The sequence below is a fragment of the Pavona decussata genome, unplaced genomic scaffold (genome assembly GCF_977016875.1).
Source record: "Pavona decussata unplaced genomic scaffold, jaPavDecu1.1 SCAFFOLD_153, whole genome shotgun sequence".
Lineage (NCBI taxonomy): Eukaryota > Metazoa > Cnidaria > Anthozoa > Scleractinia > Agariciidae > Pavona > Pavona decussata.
The window spans coordinates 423,369-440,492 of NW_028145565.1; the positions used below are offsets into that span (position 1 = coordinate 423,369).

Consider the following 17,124-nt stretch of genomic DNA (forward strand, 5'->3'; position numbering starts at 1 on the left):
TCAGGGAAGTCTTAGAAGTACACCGACCTTGACGTCATCGTTATCCCCCTTCACTTCCCGCGGTCACTTGCGGTTTGAATTAGTATGCATGCATTTCATCAGCTGTTGTTCTTTGCATTTTCGATTCCTCATTGCGCTGTAACTACAGTGACCTTAGTAGGTAAAGTGATAGTTTGTAAACTCTTCCCAATGAATTACAATGTAATCGGGATCCGATAAAACTTTCATTTGTGCTCAAATAAACCGCGCAAAGAAAAACACACTGAACAAGTACTTTTCCAAATCAGTCCAGAATATGAATATCTGGTTCTTTCCCTGCTAAATTCTTATCGACAGTTTTAGAATTGTCACAACATGCTTTTGTATTTTTAATTAACGTCTTACATCATCGGTAAAGTTAACCTATTGTGAACCATTGTGACATGCTGTGTATTGTACCGAGGCACCCAAGCGATACCGACTGCTTCAGTAGCTAGCTGCGAACGCGCTTGTGAGTTGGTGAAGGGTTCAACGAAACATTAGCAAACCAGTGATGGCTATTCCAGAATCGAAGGAAGCTTGGCAACCTCTTATGAAAACTATCAGGGAAAGATGCGCGTTTGTACTGAACAACGAGCTTTTGAGCGATGTGAAGTTCGTTGTGCGAGCATCCAGTGCTGATAAGGAAACAGTGATTTCAGCTCACAAGTTCGTGCTTTCTATCAGCAGTCCAGTATTTCTTGCGATGTTTCACGGAAAGATGGCGGAATCTTCAAACCTTATTCATTTGCCTGACTGTGATTACGACAGTTTGTTTGAGTTCTTTCGTTATCTCTACAGCGACGAGGTTAGATTAAGCGGAAGCAACGTTATGCGGGTGCTCTACTTAGCGAACAAATACATGGTTCCTTCTCTCACTGATAAATGCACGGAGTATCTACAAAACAACTTGGACCCATCAAACGTTCTCTGCATCTTACCAAACGCTCGACGATTCGAGGAGGAAGAACTCGAGGAGCGATGCTGGGAAGTGATTGACAAGAAGACAGACGAAGTCGTGAAATTAGAAGAGTTTGTTGATTTGGACAGGTGTTTAGTTGAATCAGTTGTAAAAAGAGAGGCTCTTTGTGTTAAAGAGATTGAATTATTCAAAGCTGTTGATCGCTGGGCTACAAAAGAAAGCCAAAGACAAGGTTCAAAGTGTGGCAGTGGCAAGGTTAAAAGACGAATTCTAGGAGAAGAAATCGTGAAGTCGATACGCTTTCCATTGATGTCACAAAAGGATTTTATATCAGTTGTTCCGGATAGTAACATTCTAACAGCAGAAGAAATTATCAACTTAATGAAACACTTTAATGGAGTAGAAATATCAACTCCTCTGCTATTTTTACAAACTTCAAGAAAAGGGACGATCAAGGAACCTGAAAGACGCCGGCGGCTTGGAACTTATATTCCACCTGCGGTCAATTGGTTTTGTCCTACACGACGTAACTCGGCGGAATCCACACGATGTTAAACATCTTCAGTGATGTTTGTCTACAAATGAAAAGAATGTACTTCACTGAGGCGTCATTAAGTATGCTGTGCCAGGTCAACAGCTGGTGACGGAAACGTTTATTTGATCCAAAACTTTATTCTGAAATTTTCTCTGCGATTGTAATTTGTGCTATTTAGAGAGATTCCATAAAACCACAAATCCCGGAAGAAAGAGCTGCATGATAACTCGCGGTTCTTTAATAGAGAGGGCGCCTAAGGATTTACTGTTAAAGTATAAATGAACAAAATCGTGAGCATTAATTAAAAGCTAGCTTCATTTCAGTCACCACACAACTATGCAAAGTATGAACTGCATCGGTGCGGCTCGAATTCTCCAACAGCACATGGAATAAGCAACGCGCTTGATTTACGCGCGGGACATGTGTTGATCGAGTTTTTGCGCGGAGAGGAAGTCTTGACTCAAATATTGGCCCGGACTAGTGGAATGCTACAGCTGTTAATTCGTCTAGAAGACGAATCTTAAAAATAAAAGCAAGTGGAAATTCAACCCCTATAGTGACGATCATGTTCAATAGTTAATACAAATCGCAGGGAGATGTCCAGACTAAAACTCTGAAAGGTGTCTTCACACAACAAATGAGAAGTCTGGGTAGGAGCGTGTTACAAATGTCGCAGTGGAAGTTGGAGATACTGACATGTTAAACCGTGAACTGCATCTTAACAACTTTGGAAGCTGATTAAACTCGCACTAGGCGCTTAAACATTGGTTAAAACCCTTGCTGTTTGCTTCAAACGGTAGCCGAAGAAGGAACTACATCATTAAAATACAACAAACCATTTCTTTTTTCACCAAGTAGCATCTTATATTTCCAGGTTCTGCATTGATTTAGAACCAATTCAATGATATGAACAGCTTTGTGTATTGATACGCACGTTGCCTTACCGCGTGAATCTATTTGTTTGAGTAAGCAGTCTGTAGTACTGATCACTCTTCAAAGTTGTTATGGACTCCGTCAAAATCCGGTGTGATAGTCCATCTATCACTATCACACAACGCGCATGTGTATTAAAGTCAATCAGAAGTGTACACTGGCAAGCTGAACTACATATAACTGATATTTGAGCCGTAATACTTTTTTAATTCATCTAACTGAATTCAAATCATTGTTCTGGTGTTTATATCATTACTGTTAAGAGAAAATTAGAGGACCCTTCTATCATTCGGAGTTCTTAACGTCTTTTGATTCCCAAACTAAATTTTGCTTAACTCCAATAAGAAGATACGAAGCTTTGCGCTTGAAATCTTTTAAGCTGATTTGCCACCATGGCCACCTTTGTGATGCACACTATCTAACGCGTTTTATTTTTACTCAGGCGAGAGTCACGTGAAGGAAACTGGCCATCACCGTCGATCCCAAATCTGCGCGCATTCTTGCCCAATCCTGTGGCGCAGTCCCAATGTGCTTTGGTAGCAGGTTGCCCGACACTGTTGGTGTTGTGTTCCTTTGCTGCACATTAAAAATAGTTTCAACTTACATGTCATATTACAGTGACACCTCGCCTTCTTTCTTTATTCTTCAATTACTGCCACTAATTGACTCACTGCATGAGTCGTCAATTCATCGAATCCTTCTATTTGTTTCTTAAAGTCTTGTGCAGAAATGTTCAAATTGATTGGAAATACATTTTGTAAAAAACACCAGTGCAGTTAGATGTGGAGGATTCTGGTCGGCATGCGCAGTCCACCATGGCCGCCCCCTTACCATCAGTCGCGATGGGGAAGGGATTAACCTGCGAGAGCAGACGCCTTCTGTAGCAGGTGAAAAGCGTCTATTTCATCATGACGTTTGAAAGAAGGAAACAAATTCGATCGACCAAAATCGGATTGTTTAAAACTTCACCTGAAAGAGTCAGTCAGGGAGTTTGATAATCGGAAGTTGTGTACTGTTTTCCGGTTAAACAACAGTCCAAGATTGCCCCCTAACATACAGTTCACCAAGGAGCTTGAGAAGGATAACGAGCTTTCCTTCTTAGACACAACGACAACTCGAGTACGTGGTTGCATACAGGTCAGTGTGTACAGAAAACCAACACACACAGATAAATACCTCGATTACAACTCCCACCACCCATCGCAGCACAAGAGGTCAGTCGTTAATACTCTCCTTCGCAGGGCCCAAGAAATTCCATCAACAAATTCGGGGCGGTCTAGAGAGAGGACACACGTCATCAAAGTGCTAAGAAATAACAACTACCCTCTGCGTTTTATTCGGAGCTGCAAGTCCTACCACAACGCTCTCCGCCGCGATTCAAATACCAACGACGCTTCCAGCGCTAGCGCACCTTCAACGTCAACATTTGTTGTTCTTCCGTATGTTAGAGGCGTCTCTGAGAGAATTTCGCGAGTACTACGCACCAATGGTGTTAAAGTGGGTTACAAACCTTGCAATGTTTTGCGCACGCGTTTCCCGAGACCAAAGGACAAACCTTCTGCTTTGCAGTGCCGAGGTGTTGTTTACAAGGTCGGCTGCGCTGATTGCAATTTCGTGTATTATAGACAGACTGACCGAGCCTTGGAAACAGGGTTAAAAGAACATAAACGGGCAGTTCGGGTTGGAGATAGTAACTCCAAAATTGCGCAACACGCGAACCAGTTTGTCTATAATATAGACTTCGACCATGCGACAATTGTAGACAAGGCTCGTAATTTTCACGAGAGACTTTTTCTCGAGGCTTGGTATTCGCAAAGTGACAACCACGCGGGAAACGAACATATTGCTATCCCGGATGTCTACAAAACCCTCATGTAAACACGCGCGGCTGCCATTCATTGCGTTTTGCTGGTGTAGCACGCGCAGAACTGTGAACCGTTACAAAGCCGTAATTCAGTTGGCTTTTCAAAATAACCGATGAAGGCCGAAGTTGTTTGGCCGAAACGTCTTTGATGCTTCACTAACGTTATTTCTAGCGTTAACAATAGTCAGCGCCAAACAAAAATATTTTTAGTTCTGATGTCTATCCCTGACTGCAATTTTAGTATTTTTAGCCCCCTCTCACTCCTTCCTAGTTCCTCTTCCTGGAGCGGATATCACTTTGATTGTCACACAGTGGTGGTTGGACACGGTCCGCAAAGCATGCTGGGGCGAGTTGTCGGTTCGTGGTCAGTTGTAACAAACCTTCGTGCTGTGCAGATCTCAAGGAATGACAAATTTTCGCTTCAAAAAGGCAGAAGATCGGTTAATTCGGTAATTTATTCGATAAGTTTTCTCCGGTTACCGTAAGCGCACATTGACTGACTAATTTAACGCTCAAAACGTTGGGTTTACACGGCGATCCTAGCGATCGATCGAAAGCCGGTACAGCAGAAACTGCTCCATGTAATCAGTGTAATTACCACTTCCATACAATTGCAAAACCAATCCTGTCGTCGTTATATGAAATCGTACCTTTTGAATTATAATGTACGATCACGGGCTCGAAAATCTGGCAATGAAGTATTCAGAGTTCATAACTACTGGAATCCAATTCTGGTGGAAATAGCCGAATATTATAAAACGAAATGAAGTAAACAAGGATTGTAGGGAAATGAAGATTTTCACGGCCTTACTGGATAGGAATTTCGTTTAACCATTCTGTATACTGGTTGCCAATGAGACTGGGACATGGAAAAGAGCTCTCACACAAGTTCAGCTTGCAAGAGTCATAAATTTTAGCCACACAGGAGTACTAAATTAGTAAATATATGTTTGACATAACAAGTTCTTCAATAATAATTTGTTTTATTACATCACATGTTGCATGAGGGAAATGAAAACATCAAATTGATCTTGAATGAAATAAGTCAAAAAAACCTTGTAAACAATGCTAAATACTCTACCTTCCTTTACTAGGCAGAGCCTTACTTTGTATGGAAAGACAGTGTATTGGATCAAGGTGAGGGGCCCTGGGTGCATGCTCCCTCTTTAAATAATTATGTTTTTATTTTATTTCAATAATAACAATCACATCAATAATGAAAACTGCTGTACATCTTGCACATATAATTCATAACTTGGCAAAGGGACACAGTATTATAGTCACACTAGATGTCCTCCTCTCCTTTACATGTACTAGTCACTTTAAATCTACAACATATCCATTATAATTATGTTATTGGATAATTTGGAGAAATATTGAAATACAAATTGAGGGGAACTCTGCTCACAAGGCTTGCCCCCCACACATAAACTAAGGGCTTGTTTGCATTGAAGTGTATTTTGTACACCAATGTGAAGGTGGATGACTCGACATAGTTTGCAGAGCATACCAGAGATTTCAGCCACTGACAATAGTCAAGTGCAATTGAGATCAAACTTGGCAAAGGAGTACAGTATTATAGTCACATTAGATGTCCCCCTCTCTTTAACATGTACTTGTCACTTTAAAGCCTACAACATATCCAATAATTATGTAATTGGATTGGAGAAATATTGAAATACAAATTGAGGGGAACTCTGCTCACAAGGCATGTCCCCCTCATAAACTACTTATTAAGGGCCTGTTTGCATCGAAGTGTATTTTGTACACCAATGTGAAGGTGGATGACTCGACATAGTTTGCAAAAAAAGCATACCAGAGATTTCAGCCGCTGACAATAGTCAATTACAATAATTATTGAGATCAAACTTGGAAAAGGGGCACAGTATTATAGTCACACCAGATGTCTCCTTCTCCTTTACATGTACTTGTAACTTTAAATCTACAACATATCCAATAATTATGAATTGGATTGGAGAAATATTGAAATACAAATTGAGGGGAACTCTGCTCACAAGGCATGCCCCCCCCCCCCCCCCCCCCCACTGGATTGTCACACGTACTTCAAGTTGTCGGGAATAAGAAATTGAAGTAATATTTCGTGTTTTAGTGCCAGTAGCTAGCTCTTAAGACTATTCCTGAACAGGACTAAGGAACGTGCTACAAGCATGCACAGGACTGAGCGAAATTCTCTCCCTCGTGGAGCCTCTCCCACGCGCGTTAGAAAACATCTTGCGCGAGTGACCCCATAATTGGGTAGCGCTTTTCAGGCAGCCTACCTGAAAATACCTTTACACTGGAAAGATTCGGTTTATACTGCGTGAGTTCAAGAATTAAAGAATCGTACTGTTTCTCACTAAACGCTGCGTCAGCCAATCCTCTAGTCCAGCGGCCTTCGTTGTTTGCGCTGATGGCTCTGAACTGCAAAACAGTGCGTATTTTTACTACAATCACGAGCACAGTAAAATCCCAAGCCTACACTATTGTAATGCTACTAAATTTAATTTCAATTACACAATTACACGCGTTTCTCTTCCTTGTTTAGTTTAATAGACGCGTGCAGTTTCATGATTATCATGCAGTACATTAACTTCGGACTTTGCCAGTTTACAATTGTGTGATATACTTTGTTCACTAGGTTATATTTCGTGACATTATTCATTTAATTAATTTCCTAGTTAATCGATGCTATCATGCACTATTTCACGTCACGCACATCAGTGCTTATTTTCCGACAGACATCGATACCCCAATACATTCTAGGAAAATGTCACACGCTATAATCCAAGAATATGGTGTGCCTTAAACAGGAAGAATTATATATGAAGATTTCAGCGTCAAAGCCTGAAAGGGCTGAAATCTCAGACGCAATATCCGTTATTTGCCGTCGCGCGATCTTCTGGAGAGTTAGAACTGACGAAACTTCAACCAGCTTCACTCGCTTTATCGCGCAGCAGTAATCTTTTCCCGTGAGACATGGCAATTGCAGAAGACAACTGGCAGACAAAGTTAGGAACTGTTCGGGAGAGAATTGCGTTCCTTTGGAGTAATGAGTTATTAAGCGATGTAAAGTTTGTTGTTCCTGTGTCTAATGGTGAAAGTGAAAGCAAGAAAGAGATCCCAGCTCACAAGTTTGTGCTCGCAATCAGCAGTCCTGTGTTCTATGCCATGTTCTATGGTCAAATGACGGAGACTACAGACTCGATTGAACTGCCTGACTGTGAGTACGAGAGTCTGCTGGAGTTGTTTCGCTACATGTACAGCGATGAAGTGAATCTAAAAGGAAGTAATGTAATGCGTGTGCTGTACTTGGCGAAGAAATACATGGTGCCTTCACTCGCTGATAAATGTACTGAATATCTGCGAGCAAACTTGAAGGCATCCAATGTGTTCTCCATTCTGCCGCACTCTCAGAAATTTGCAGATAAAGATTTGGAAGATCGATGCTGGAAAGTGATTGAGATGGACACGGAGGAAGCTGTGACGTCAGATGAATTTGTCACGCTTGAGCGATCTCTAGTGGAGTCAGTTGTGAAGAGGGAATATTTGCATGTCAAAGAAATTGACTTGTTCAAGGCCGTCGATCGCTGGGCCATAAAAGAATGTGAAAGGCAAGGGATGACCCCTGAAGGCGAGGTCAAACGAAAATTAATTGGAAAGACGATTTTGGAAGAAATACGGTTTCCACTGATGTCAGAGAAGGAGTTTATCTCTGTTGTCCCTGACTGTAACATTCTAACAACAAAAGAAATTGTTGATATGGTAAAACACTATAACAATGTACTTACCTCCCCTTTACAGTTCTCAGTAGCTCCAAGGGTCAAGCGGTGCATTATGGGGCCCGCGACTAGTTTTCATGAATGTCGTAGATTTGAAAGCTACTCGTTTGACGATCCCCTTTTTTTGAAGCCGCGGGACAAACGTGATCGTATTTGTTTCGCTGTCAACAAAAGCATCTATTTATACGGAGTGCAGCTCTTTGGCCGTGAAGGAGCAAGCTACACAGGCAGTGTTCATTTAAACGACACAGCAGATGATTCGTGCATCGTAAAAACATCCGGAACATACGCCTCAAAAGTTAAAGATCACCTCACCTGTTATTATGCATTTGGTGTGTTGTTTGATCAACCAGTTTTCCTTCGACAGTATACCTGTTATGAGATAGTTTCGTCCTTCATTGGCCCTCCATCATGGTTCGGAAAAAAAGGAAAATCGGCCGTTGATTGCGGGGGAGTGGTTTTTACTTTTAGCAGCTCGAAACGAAAAGAAAACAATGGAAGCGATGTCTCAGGCGGCCAGTTCCCTGCTCTGTTATTTACGACTTAACTGTTGTGCATCTGAGAGTGGTGCTGTTGAACAGACTCACTGTTACAAAGCAAAGTGATGTAATCTCCCCAATCACAATGACAGAGAGAGCCTTTCCACTCTCTAGTCTCGACTGATGTAACTAAGGGAATTTGATTGCACTGTATAATTTTAGTCTTAGAATGCCAACATGTCTATCAAAATATGTCATTTTAAAATTGCTGTGAAACGTAGAGCTTCAATATTCACCTTATTATTGAAATGGTTCACAGAAGTGTGAGTGATGTTTTCTTCTGATAAACTCCTCCAAATTTGCCTGAGACCAGTTTATATATCGTAGGGTAGAAGCTGATAGCTTTTCACTAGGTAGGACGCATGTTCATATTCAACGGTTGCCTAATATTGAAGTCTAATATTAGTTCGAGACACTTTTGTCCTCAGAGACCTCGCTTTTGTTACCAAAAAAAATTCTGAAGGAAGCTGTCACGAAATGATATAAAACCAGGAAATTCACGACTTACTATAAATTTACAAAATGTCAAGTGCTGCAAAGTGTAATGTTTATTAAGCAAGGCTCTCGAATTAATTAAATTAAAAACACGTACACACTTCACACACAACGAGTCTACTTGTAACTAGTAAGAAAATTGTTTTATAGTCAATATCTTGGCGTTTGACGAGAATATCCATGTATGTTATTCAAACATTTTTGTTGTTGTTGTTGTTATCCTTACATAAATCGCAAAATTTCAGGATATTTTCAACAGACAAAATGACCACAAATATACACTGCTTCAGTGCCCTTGGAGTATGAAATCCGACCCCATTTTTTATTTATTTTATTTTATTTTATGTTATTATTATTATCATCATCATCATCATCATCATCATCATCATCATCATTTGCTTGACCGCCCCGTTGCCAATATTAACTTTTCAGCAGTGTATTGCTTGTCATAAGAGAGAATTAAGATTCTTGGTGAAAGTCGGGTCGATTAGAAACTGCCCCGTAGCAAATCAGTAATTAGAAGTTTGGCAGCTGCAGACACTCGATCAAACACATCACAGTTTAAGATAGACAGAAGGAAAGTTTTTAAATGAGGTTCAATGTTTCGTGTTTTGCCCTTCCTCAGCGGATTTTTTTCCTTAACACCCCTTTTCTTCTTTCCAAGTACTTTAATACATTAGCAGCCTTTTGGTATGACGAAAAAATTTCAAGAAGACCGTTCTCTTAAGCATGTAAAGTATTCTACGTAGCTTCCTCCCACAATTAGCTTTTTCTTGCTTGCCTTTCAGTTTCATAAAAAATATTTACAAAATAAAACTTCCCTAACTTACTAGGGATATTTTAACAATCGGCAGAACACCAAGTCGTTGCGAGAAATTAAGCTTACTATTAACTAGTTAAATTATCATAACTGTGAAACGGTATAATGAAGTGCACACTGCTAAATAGATATTTGTCTGTTGCTTATATATTGTTATTTTCAAGTAGCCCATGGCATGACGTTTCTTTTTTATCATATATCCGATGTCCCTTTGATAAGGGAGCTTAAGCAACGGCGACGGCAACGAAAACGTTACTTGGGAATATAACTTCGTATCATTTATGCTTCAGTCTTGCGATTATTTCAACTCCTCCAACTTGTACAAAAACAGCGAACTACCCAGGAACCAAATTGATAGGCGTGGAGTTCGAGTTAAGAAAGAGAATGAAAAATTCACCGTCCTACGCTCATGTTCTTCACAAAACCTTAAATTTGGTCATTCAAGCTGTTGTTTTGCAGAGGACGTCAAAAAAATGTACCAAAATTAAAACGCACGTGTAGGGCGATTTTTATTCCTCATTACATCTATCATTTTACGGCTTTTCAGGCTTTTTCGTTGCTTAACTTCCCTAACTGTTCAGCTGAACGGTTGTCCCATATTTATCTATGTACAGTGTAAAGGGTGTCAGTTTTTCACCAAAAGTAATGCTCACAGATGAAGGGGTCTACATAAAATTTGATCTTGAGACTATCGTCCGTCAACTCAAAAATATCTCACTATTTTTCTTGGAAGACGCCGTGAACTGTTACTTTGGCGATGTTACTTTAGTTTATTCATTTTCTGGTTTAAGGGTGAGTGAATTTTCTAGTAAAGGCAGATATCTTTCTGATGTAACGGCTAAAAGAGGATTGGATCCGGCGGGACTTTTTGAGAAAGCGTTTACTCCATGACAGTGATCTTGCACCAAATGGCATTTTCACTGCTTGAGATCAGTGTATAGCTTCCCATTTTTGTTTTTGCTAGCATAAAGTCTACAACTTTAAAGTTGTGGACCTGTTTTGTGACTAGCGCACATAAACTCTCCAGAAATCACCAGTAGACACGTCAGCGTTGGTGGAGTCGTCACACCTCCATTTGTTAATGTGAGGTCTGGCCTTCCAGTGGTGTTTAGCGTTAACATATGCTACATCGTTGATTAACCCGTACACTCCTCCTCTCAAAGAATTACCCCAAACACCGTTCCCTCCCCATTTGTGACACAGTGAAGCTAGCTGGGAATTGTCATCTTGCATTTGAACAAACGAACCACAAGCTCTTGGTTGCCCCGGTTTTTGACAGAAATACTGGACTACAGCTTCGCCAGCGCTGTTATTGGCCGTGGTCACATGAAACGTGCGTCCAACCAATCGTTTATTGCAGTGGAATCTTAGTTGCGTGAAGGACCAATAAGCCCTTAGTTTATTGAGGGCAGTTGGGTTGATAGCCATTTTGTTGGTGGCATAGCTACTGATATGGTCGTATGATGACTCTAGGCTCAGTTCTGTGGGAACACTTGGACTGTCTCTTACAATATTGACGATGAGAAGCCATCCACCTACAAGTAATAAAATAATCAAATTCTAAATGTTATAAATACAGCGTTAAGGACGGTGCCTCCTAATACAGAAGTATTTTTGCACAATTTATGACTATGCGGGGAAAGCAGATCTTAGTATGGGCTACTGAAATCCAAAAAGAAAATTGGGGGTAGCGGGGCATTTTTTTTAGTGATAATTAAGCAACAATTATTCTAAAAATCAGTAAAATGCAAAGCAATCTATGGAGTTTTTTTTTTTCTTTATTATCTCTGAAAAATACGTGGTTAACCCTAATTTTGTTTTTAGATACCAAGCCGTACTTGCTAATTTCTGCTTTCTCCGCATAGTTTTAAACCGCCCAAGAAAATCGCTGTATTAGTAGCCGCTATCCATAGGAAACCGGAGTGTCTCGAGATGCTTAGAACGTATGCGTAATAACAAAAATAGGCACCGTCGTTAAGTGTACGCCAGGTGGCCAGTGAGATAGTATCTCTGAAACTTTAATCTCTCGTCATTTCATCACCTTTGGACTTGAAAAAAAAAAGGAACTTTCGGTGTTTACACTCATAACCACTCGTTTTTCACATACACACGCTTTTGTGTTCTAAAGGAAGTTCTAAGTTATAATCGCGGGAAAATCAATATACTTTCTTTGTAGTTCAATCATTCAGAATTGGCTTCCACTTTTAGGCTGCTCATGATTGTTCAGAACTCTTATTCCAAGTGGTGTCGTTCACATAACGATTAAAGAGGCACTGTGATGGCGATTTCTTTGTGTTTTGGTAAAAACTGCTGAACTATTTGAAAAAATAACTTTTCTCTAACATCAAAATTGCTCTTGGAGCACCGAGAATATAACCTCGAGGGATTTCTCCTGGGGAGAACAAACTATCATCAGTTTTCTTGGTGATTTCTCCAAAATACACAGGAAAAACTTGAAAAAAATGGCCAATTTTTTTTTTAAGTTGCAATCCATTTCAATCCTGGCCATTCGCAGCCAAAGATAATAAATACTAGTTTCTGTGCAATAACAGGGTACTTGTTAACAAAACTAAACCATTATTTTAACGTTTCCATGGATACAGATATGATTTTTGTTTATTCAAAGTGACGCTAAAAGTAGGTGACACTGCACCTGATCTCGTACCCCGATCTCAGTCGTCGGTTCGGGAATCTGGGTACGAGATTACACTGCACCTTTAAATTCCTTCGCGAAAATTTGTTGGCCTAAGACCCATCTCTCTATTCATAATCGGGTCAGATTAAGATGCATTTTTATTCTCTGTTGAGATATTTTCTAAAAGAGCCGTTTATATTAATATTTCCAAATTCTTTAGGATGGTTTCCACTTTATTACTAACGATTGCTGGCCAATGATCGCAAACGACATTTAAAAACCTACTTTAAGCAAAAAACGAACGAAACAAAGTGCATGAATAGGTACGCCTAGCTCGGCAACATGTTTATTTTAAAATCGCCTGAATTTGTTTATTTCCTAGCGAATAGAGTGCACTCCCGAACATTTTCACAAGCCGTGCTTGTTGAAAAATCCTTAAATTGCAGTATTTTGCACATTTAAGATATTGCACATTTAATTAACACTGTTCGGACGAAAAAAAAATTGGGACTCTTTTTTCCGAAAGTTTTATCAATTTTTTTCTATGTCAAACATAAGATAATCTCAGTTTCCAACAATATTTTGTTTGCCCGCATTTTCTTGGCATAGACGACAGCTGTTTTAAAGTAATGCATTATATTTTACCTCCGTCAGTTGTCATGTCGCAAAACACCTTTATCGGGTTTCCATCGTTTTCAATGTCTATCCAGTACTCTCCATCTCCAATAGAGCTCCCACTCCTCAAAACGTGCTCACAGGATAACCCAGGGTTTGATTCGGCAAGACCCAGCTGGCGTCCTGAAATGTCAATAACAACAACAACCTTTATTTCCTCGTCGCTAATCAGAAAAATAATTAGTTACATTCTTGTGAAGTAAAATCTGGTAAAGTGCTTTGAATAATTTTGAAGAAGCGATTGAGGATGGAGGCGAAGTTAACCATCCAATTTTCTAGTTGGCCTCCATATTACGTAGTAATGTTTAGAAATTAATAACAGGTGAGGAACCGAAAATGAAGAAATTCAAAATAAAAGGAACTAAGGAAATATAGTTAGAGTTATATGAACTATATAAAAGAAGACTACGATATTATTTGTTGTTACGAGTGTCAGTATTACAGTTGGAATACTTTTCAGCGTGTAGCATCAAATATACGAGCTACATGATTTCCCGGTGCTGATTTGTGTCTAAGTTCTGACTAGCTACGATAAATGCGACACTGCCATTTTCTCTCTCTTTTTTTGCCAGCAAGAGCTACTCAGGTGTGAACAAAAGCGATTTTCCAGAGCAGTGAAATGTCCAACATCCACAATTTTCGCGTGTTAGAAGCAAATAATAATGATAGTGAATGCGATATTTTTATTAATTTTTATAGAGATATTGATATTTTTACTTCTATTTTTACCAAGTTACTCTTCTTATAACTATATGCATATATTTCAGATGTAATAGGTTATGCGTTGCGCCCTACCACGTTTCACAACGAATGGCATTCAAAAGTTAAACTGCATTTGTAACAATGATGATGATGGCGAATGTCCCCTGAATTAGACCAAGGGCAGTGTGTGGGGAAGCCAAAAGCCCCCTACGGGAAACGAAAATCAAGTTAAAAACGTGTTCCATTTGCACACCAAGGATTATTGCGGATATGAAGTGACCGCAAATTCTGATGACGACATAGTAATGGTCAGGAGTTCGACTACCAACAGAACGTAACGACCTTGTCAAATATTTTTGGATAAAATTTGCTCCTGAGGAAGCTTTGAATAGAGAAGAAGAAGAAGAAAAACATGATGATGATAATGATAATGATGATGATGATGATGATGATGATGATGATGATGATGATAATGAAAATAAAAAATCCAGTAATAGTTTCGGCAAAGTTAAATGGTAAATGTAAATAAATTTAAAGTAGTAAGTTATACAAAAGGTTCTTTCTTACCTTTATCGCAATTTTCTCCTGTAAATCCTGCAGAACACACACATCTGTATCCTCGGTCAGTAAATCCTGTTTGACAGCGGCTGTTTGACGAACATTCATTGTTGACGCAAGAGTTCTGTAATTTACAGAAAGAAATCAAAAGCATAGATAAGTTGTCACGTCCCTAAAGCTGTTCATTCCAAACGTTTAAAAACGTTCAAAAAAAAACTGATTTAAAACTACTAGCTTTAAAATCTAAAAAAAAAAAAAGGTAGCAGCAATTTTGAAGCGAGGCGGGAGAAAGTAACGCGGCAACGTCTGGTGGACTGGTTGTGAACGGTAGTGAGTTTGAAGAATTACTGATAAGTGTAGCATATCTTATTCGTCATCACAAAAAAAAAAATGATAACGATCTTGACTACACTAAATACACAATAATGATGATGATGATGATGATGATGTGATAATCATTATTATAGTCATTGCCATTAGCACATTATCATTGTTATTGTGTATTAAGTGTAGCCATGGTCGTTATCATTTTCTTATCGTATGGTCTTAATCTTGCAAATTTGCAAAAACTAATTTGAGGAGACTAGTCAAAGTTTTCTTGATTCCCTTCCAAATTTACAGAATAGTTTCTTCCACGTTGTCATTAGCAGCCTTTTTTTTTTGCAATAATCTGCCTGGTTAATTCCACAGACAGTACAGGAATTGTTTGGGAATATCGATATCGCCAGATTTGCAAAAGCATGAAATATCACCTTTGTTGGTCCGTAAATGAATCCATATCTGACCTCCAGGTCTTTTGGATGCATATCGTGGTCCGAGTCGCTCAATTCACACAAGTATTTTCCATTTGCTTCTAACCCAAGACTGATTGACATGCAATCTGCTTCCATGTAGCATTTCAGCTCACAGTCATCTTTAGAGTCTACCACATAGCTCCTAAGCACGTGACCTATAAGAACTCTGTCTTGAATGACAGATTCAAACTTCAGGGTACGGCATTCACCTGCAAAAAAATAATTTATGTTACATGACGTTTTCACACTTAAAAGCTCACGTGAATTGTTGATGTCAATAGTACATGCACAGACTACGCGCAGACTCTGTACCCTCCACGCAAACGGGGACATTCATTACCCGTATGTAGACGGCTACATTGTGCTTACTCGCAAGAAAAGGACAAAAATCGTTTTCCTTCAATTTGGGGCAATGATGTAAACGAGAACATCGTTTTGCGTTAATCATTTTATGAAAACCTTGTTATTAATGTAGAGAATTTCTTGCCGTTGTTCATCGATTTCCAGTTTGTAAATCGGATACGTTATCATCCTGTTTGTATTACTTTTTAATCTGAACAAGTGAAACTCGACTCACTTTAATTGTTAATGGTAAGCTTTTGCATTCCAAGGAGAGACTGATGTTCTAACTCGCCACTTGCATGAGAATAGGAAACCTGTGAGGTTGCGTTGTTTACTTTTAAAAAAAATTCCGGAGAATTTGCCAAGGAGAACGCCAATTACCCTCCTTCTGGCCTACTTTTCCCAGTCGGTTCTTTTAAAATCCAAGGTATTAATCTGTATAAATTTACGAATAATTTTGTGCACAAGAGATAAAGGTTATCGAATACAAAAACCTATTACAGGTTAACATAGGAATGTTCTCATAAAATCGTAAATGGAAATATATTGGAAACATTGACGAAAATATGTTCCTTTATGCTATTTGTTTGTTTTTGTCGGGAGTTAAGTAAACCCCTCTCTGGCTAGGTTTTGTAAATGTCAAGACTGAAAATAAAACCACGACGAGAGTTTGTCGCGGGTATTGCTGCACTGAGGAATAACCTTTGGTATGACCAAGATAAGCCGGAAACCCTGTTTTATATGCAGAGAGAGAGTTTTATATAAGTGCATACACTATATGTGCACTTCCTTTTTATGATAAGTTATATAGATAGGAGTTCTAAATATAGAACCAACCTCAAGATCTTCCTTTTCAATTATCTTAATTTTGAAATATATTGAATAAGGAAGGCATTGTTTTTGTTGTTGTTGTCTTTTTGCACCTATTTATCGCATTGGGAAGTAAACGTTTCAAATTAGACGGTAATGACGAACATTGTAGACGGTTAGTGATACAGAAGATAAAACTTCACATCATTTCTACCAGACTTACCATCGGTCTGTAAACAGCTGCTTAAGGACAATAGATAGGAGATATAACCAAAACAGAAAACTGTGCACAACCAGTTGGACATCATATCGGCTGACAAACTGACGATAAAAGAAATCATTAGCCTCCCAAGTCGGCAGCCGGGCTAGGAAGCCACTGGCGTAAAATTACCAGTGAATACCTTCCTTTAATCACTCATTAATGATAGATAGCAATATCGATTAAATATGTATTGCGTTCTGTTTTACAACAAAGCAATTTACAAAGGACCCGATGAACCACCAGCAGAATTTGGCATGTGTTAATCATGATAGATTACAGGATTGATATCAGCAATCATTGAATGGCTTATTTAGTGATAGTCTGGTTGTGTTTGTGGTGACGTTTGTTTAAAAATAGTCGAGGGTGATGAGAAAATTGGGAATGGCTGACAAACTTGTGGAGTAAAAAAAGGGGCTCGGGTATCTGGCAATGAAAAACAAA

General features: G+C 39.2%; 3 protein-coding genes across 3 annotated transcripts; 2 read left to right on the forward strand and 1 right to left on the reverse strand.

The window, feature by feature from the left end:
• The first annotated feature begins 325 nt into the window (after positions 1 to 325).
• LOC146466135 (BTB/POZ domain-containing protein 6-like) lies at positions 326 to 2,563 on the forward strand. The gene has a single exon (XM_085127744.1). The coding sequence runs from the start codon at positions 533 to 535 to the stop codon at positions 1,493 to 1,495; it is 963 nt and encodes a 320-aa protein (XP_084983870.1). The 5' UTR covers positions 326 to 532; the 3' UTR covers positions 1,496 to 2,563.
• Positions 2,564 to 6,940: 4,377 nt separating this feature from the next.
• On the forward strand, positions 6,941 to 9,255 carry LOC146466136 (BTB/POZ domain-containing protein 6-like). The gene has a single exon (XM_085127735.1). It carries the CDS (start codon positions 7,249 to 7,251, stop codon positions 8,596 to 8,598), a length of 1,350 nt encoding a protein of 449 aa, XP_084983861.1. The 5' UTR covers positions 6,941 to 7,248; the 3' UTR covers positions 8,599 to 9,255.
• Positions 9,256 to 10,198: 943 nt separating this feature from the next.
• On the reverse strand, positions 10,199 to 16,729 carry LOC146466137 (uncharacterized). Its single transcript, XM_085127724.1, has 5 exons — positions 16,645 to 16,729; positions 15,228 to 15,478; positions 14,485 to 14,599; positions 13,186 to 13,338; positions 10,199 to 11,440 (listed from the first exon to the last, which is right to left on the reverse strand). Exons 1-5 carry the CDS (start codon positions 16,727 to 16,729, stop codon positions 10,911 to 10,913), a joined length of 1,134 nt encoding a protein of 377 aa, XP_084983850.1. The 3' UTR covers positions 10,199 to 10,910.
• Between the last annotated feature and the right edge of the window lie 395 nt (positions 16,730 to 17,124).

Coding starts and splice junctions, on each gene's coding strand:
- LOC146466135 (XM_085127744.1), top strand. CDS start 533: ATGGCTATTCCAGAATCGAAGGAAGCTTGGCAACCTCTTATGAAAACT.
- LOC146466136 (XM_085127735.1), top strand. CDS start 7,249: ATGGCAATTGCAGAAGACAACTGGCAGACAAAGTTAGGAACTGTTCGG.
- LOC146466137 (XM_085127724.1), bottom strand. CDS start 16,729: ATGATGTCCAACTGGTTGTGCACAGTTTTCTGTTTTGGTTATATCTCC. Junction 15,479..16,644: donor CAGCTGTTTACAGACCGATG/GTAAGTCTGGTA, acceptor ATTTTTTTGCAG/GTGAATGCCGTACCCTGAAG. Junction 14,600..15,227: donor TCATTTACGGACCAACAAAG/GTGATATTTCAT, acceptor TGTAAATTACAG/AACTCTTGCGTCAACAATGA.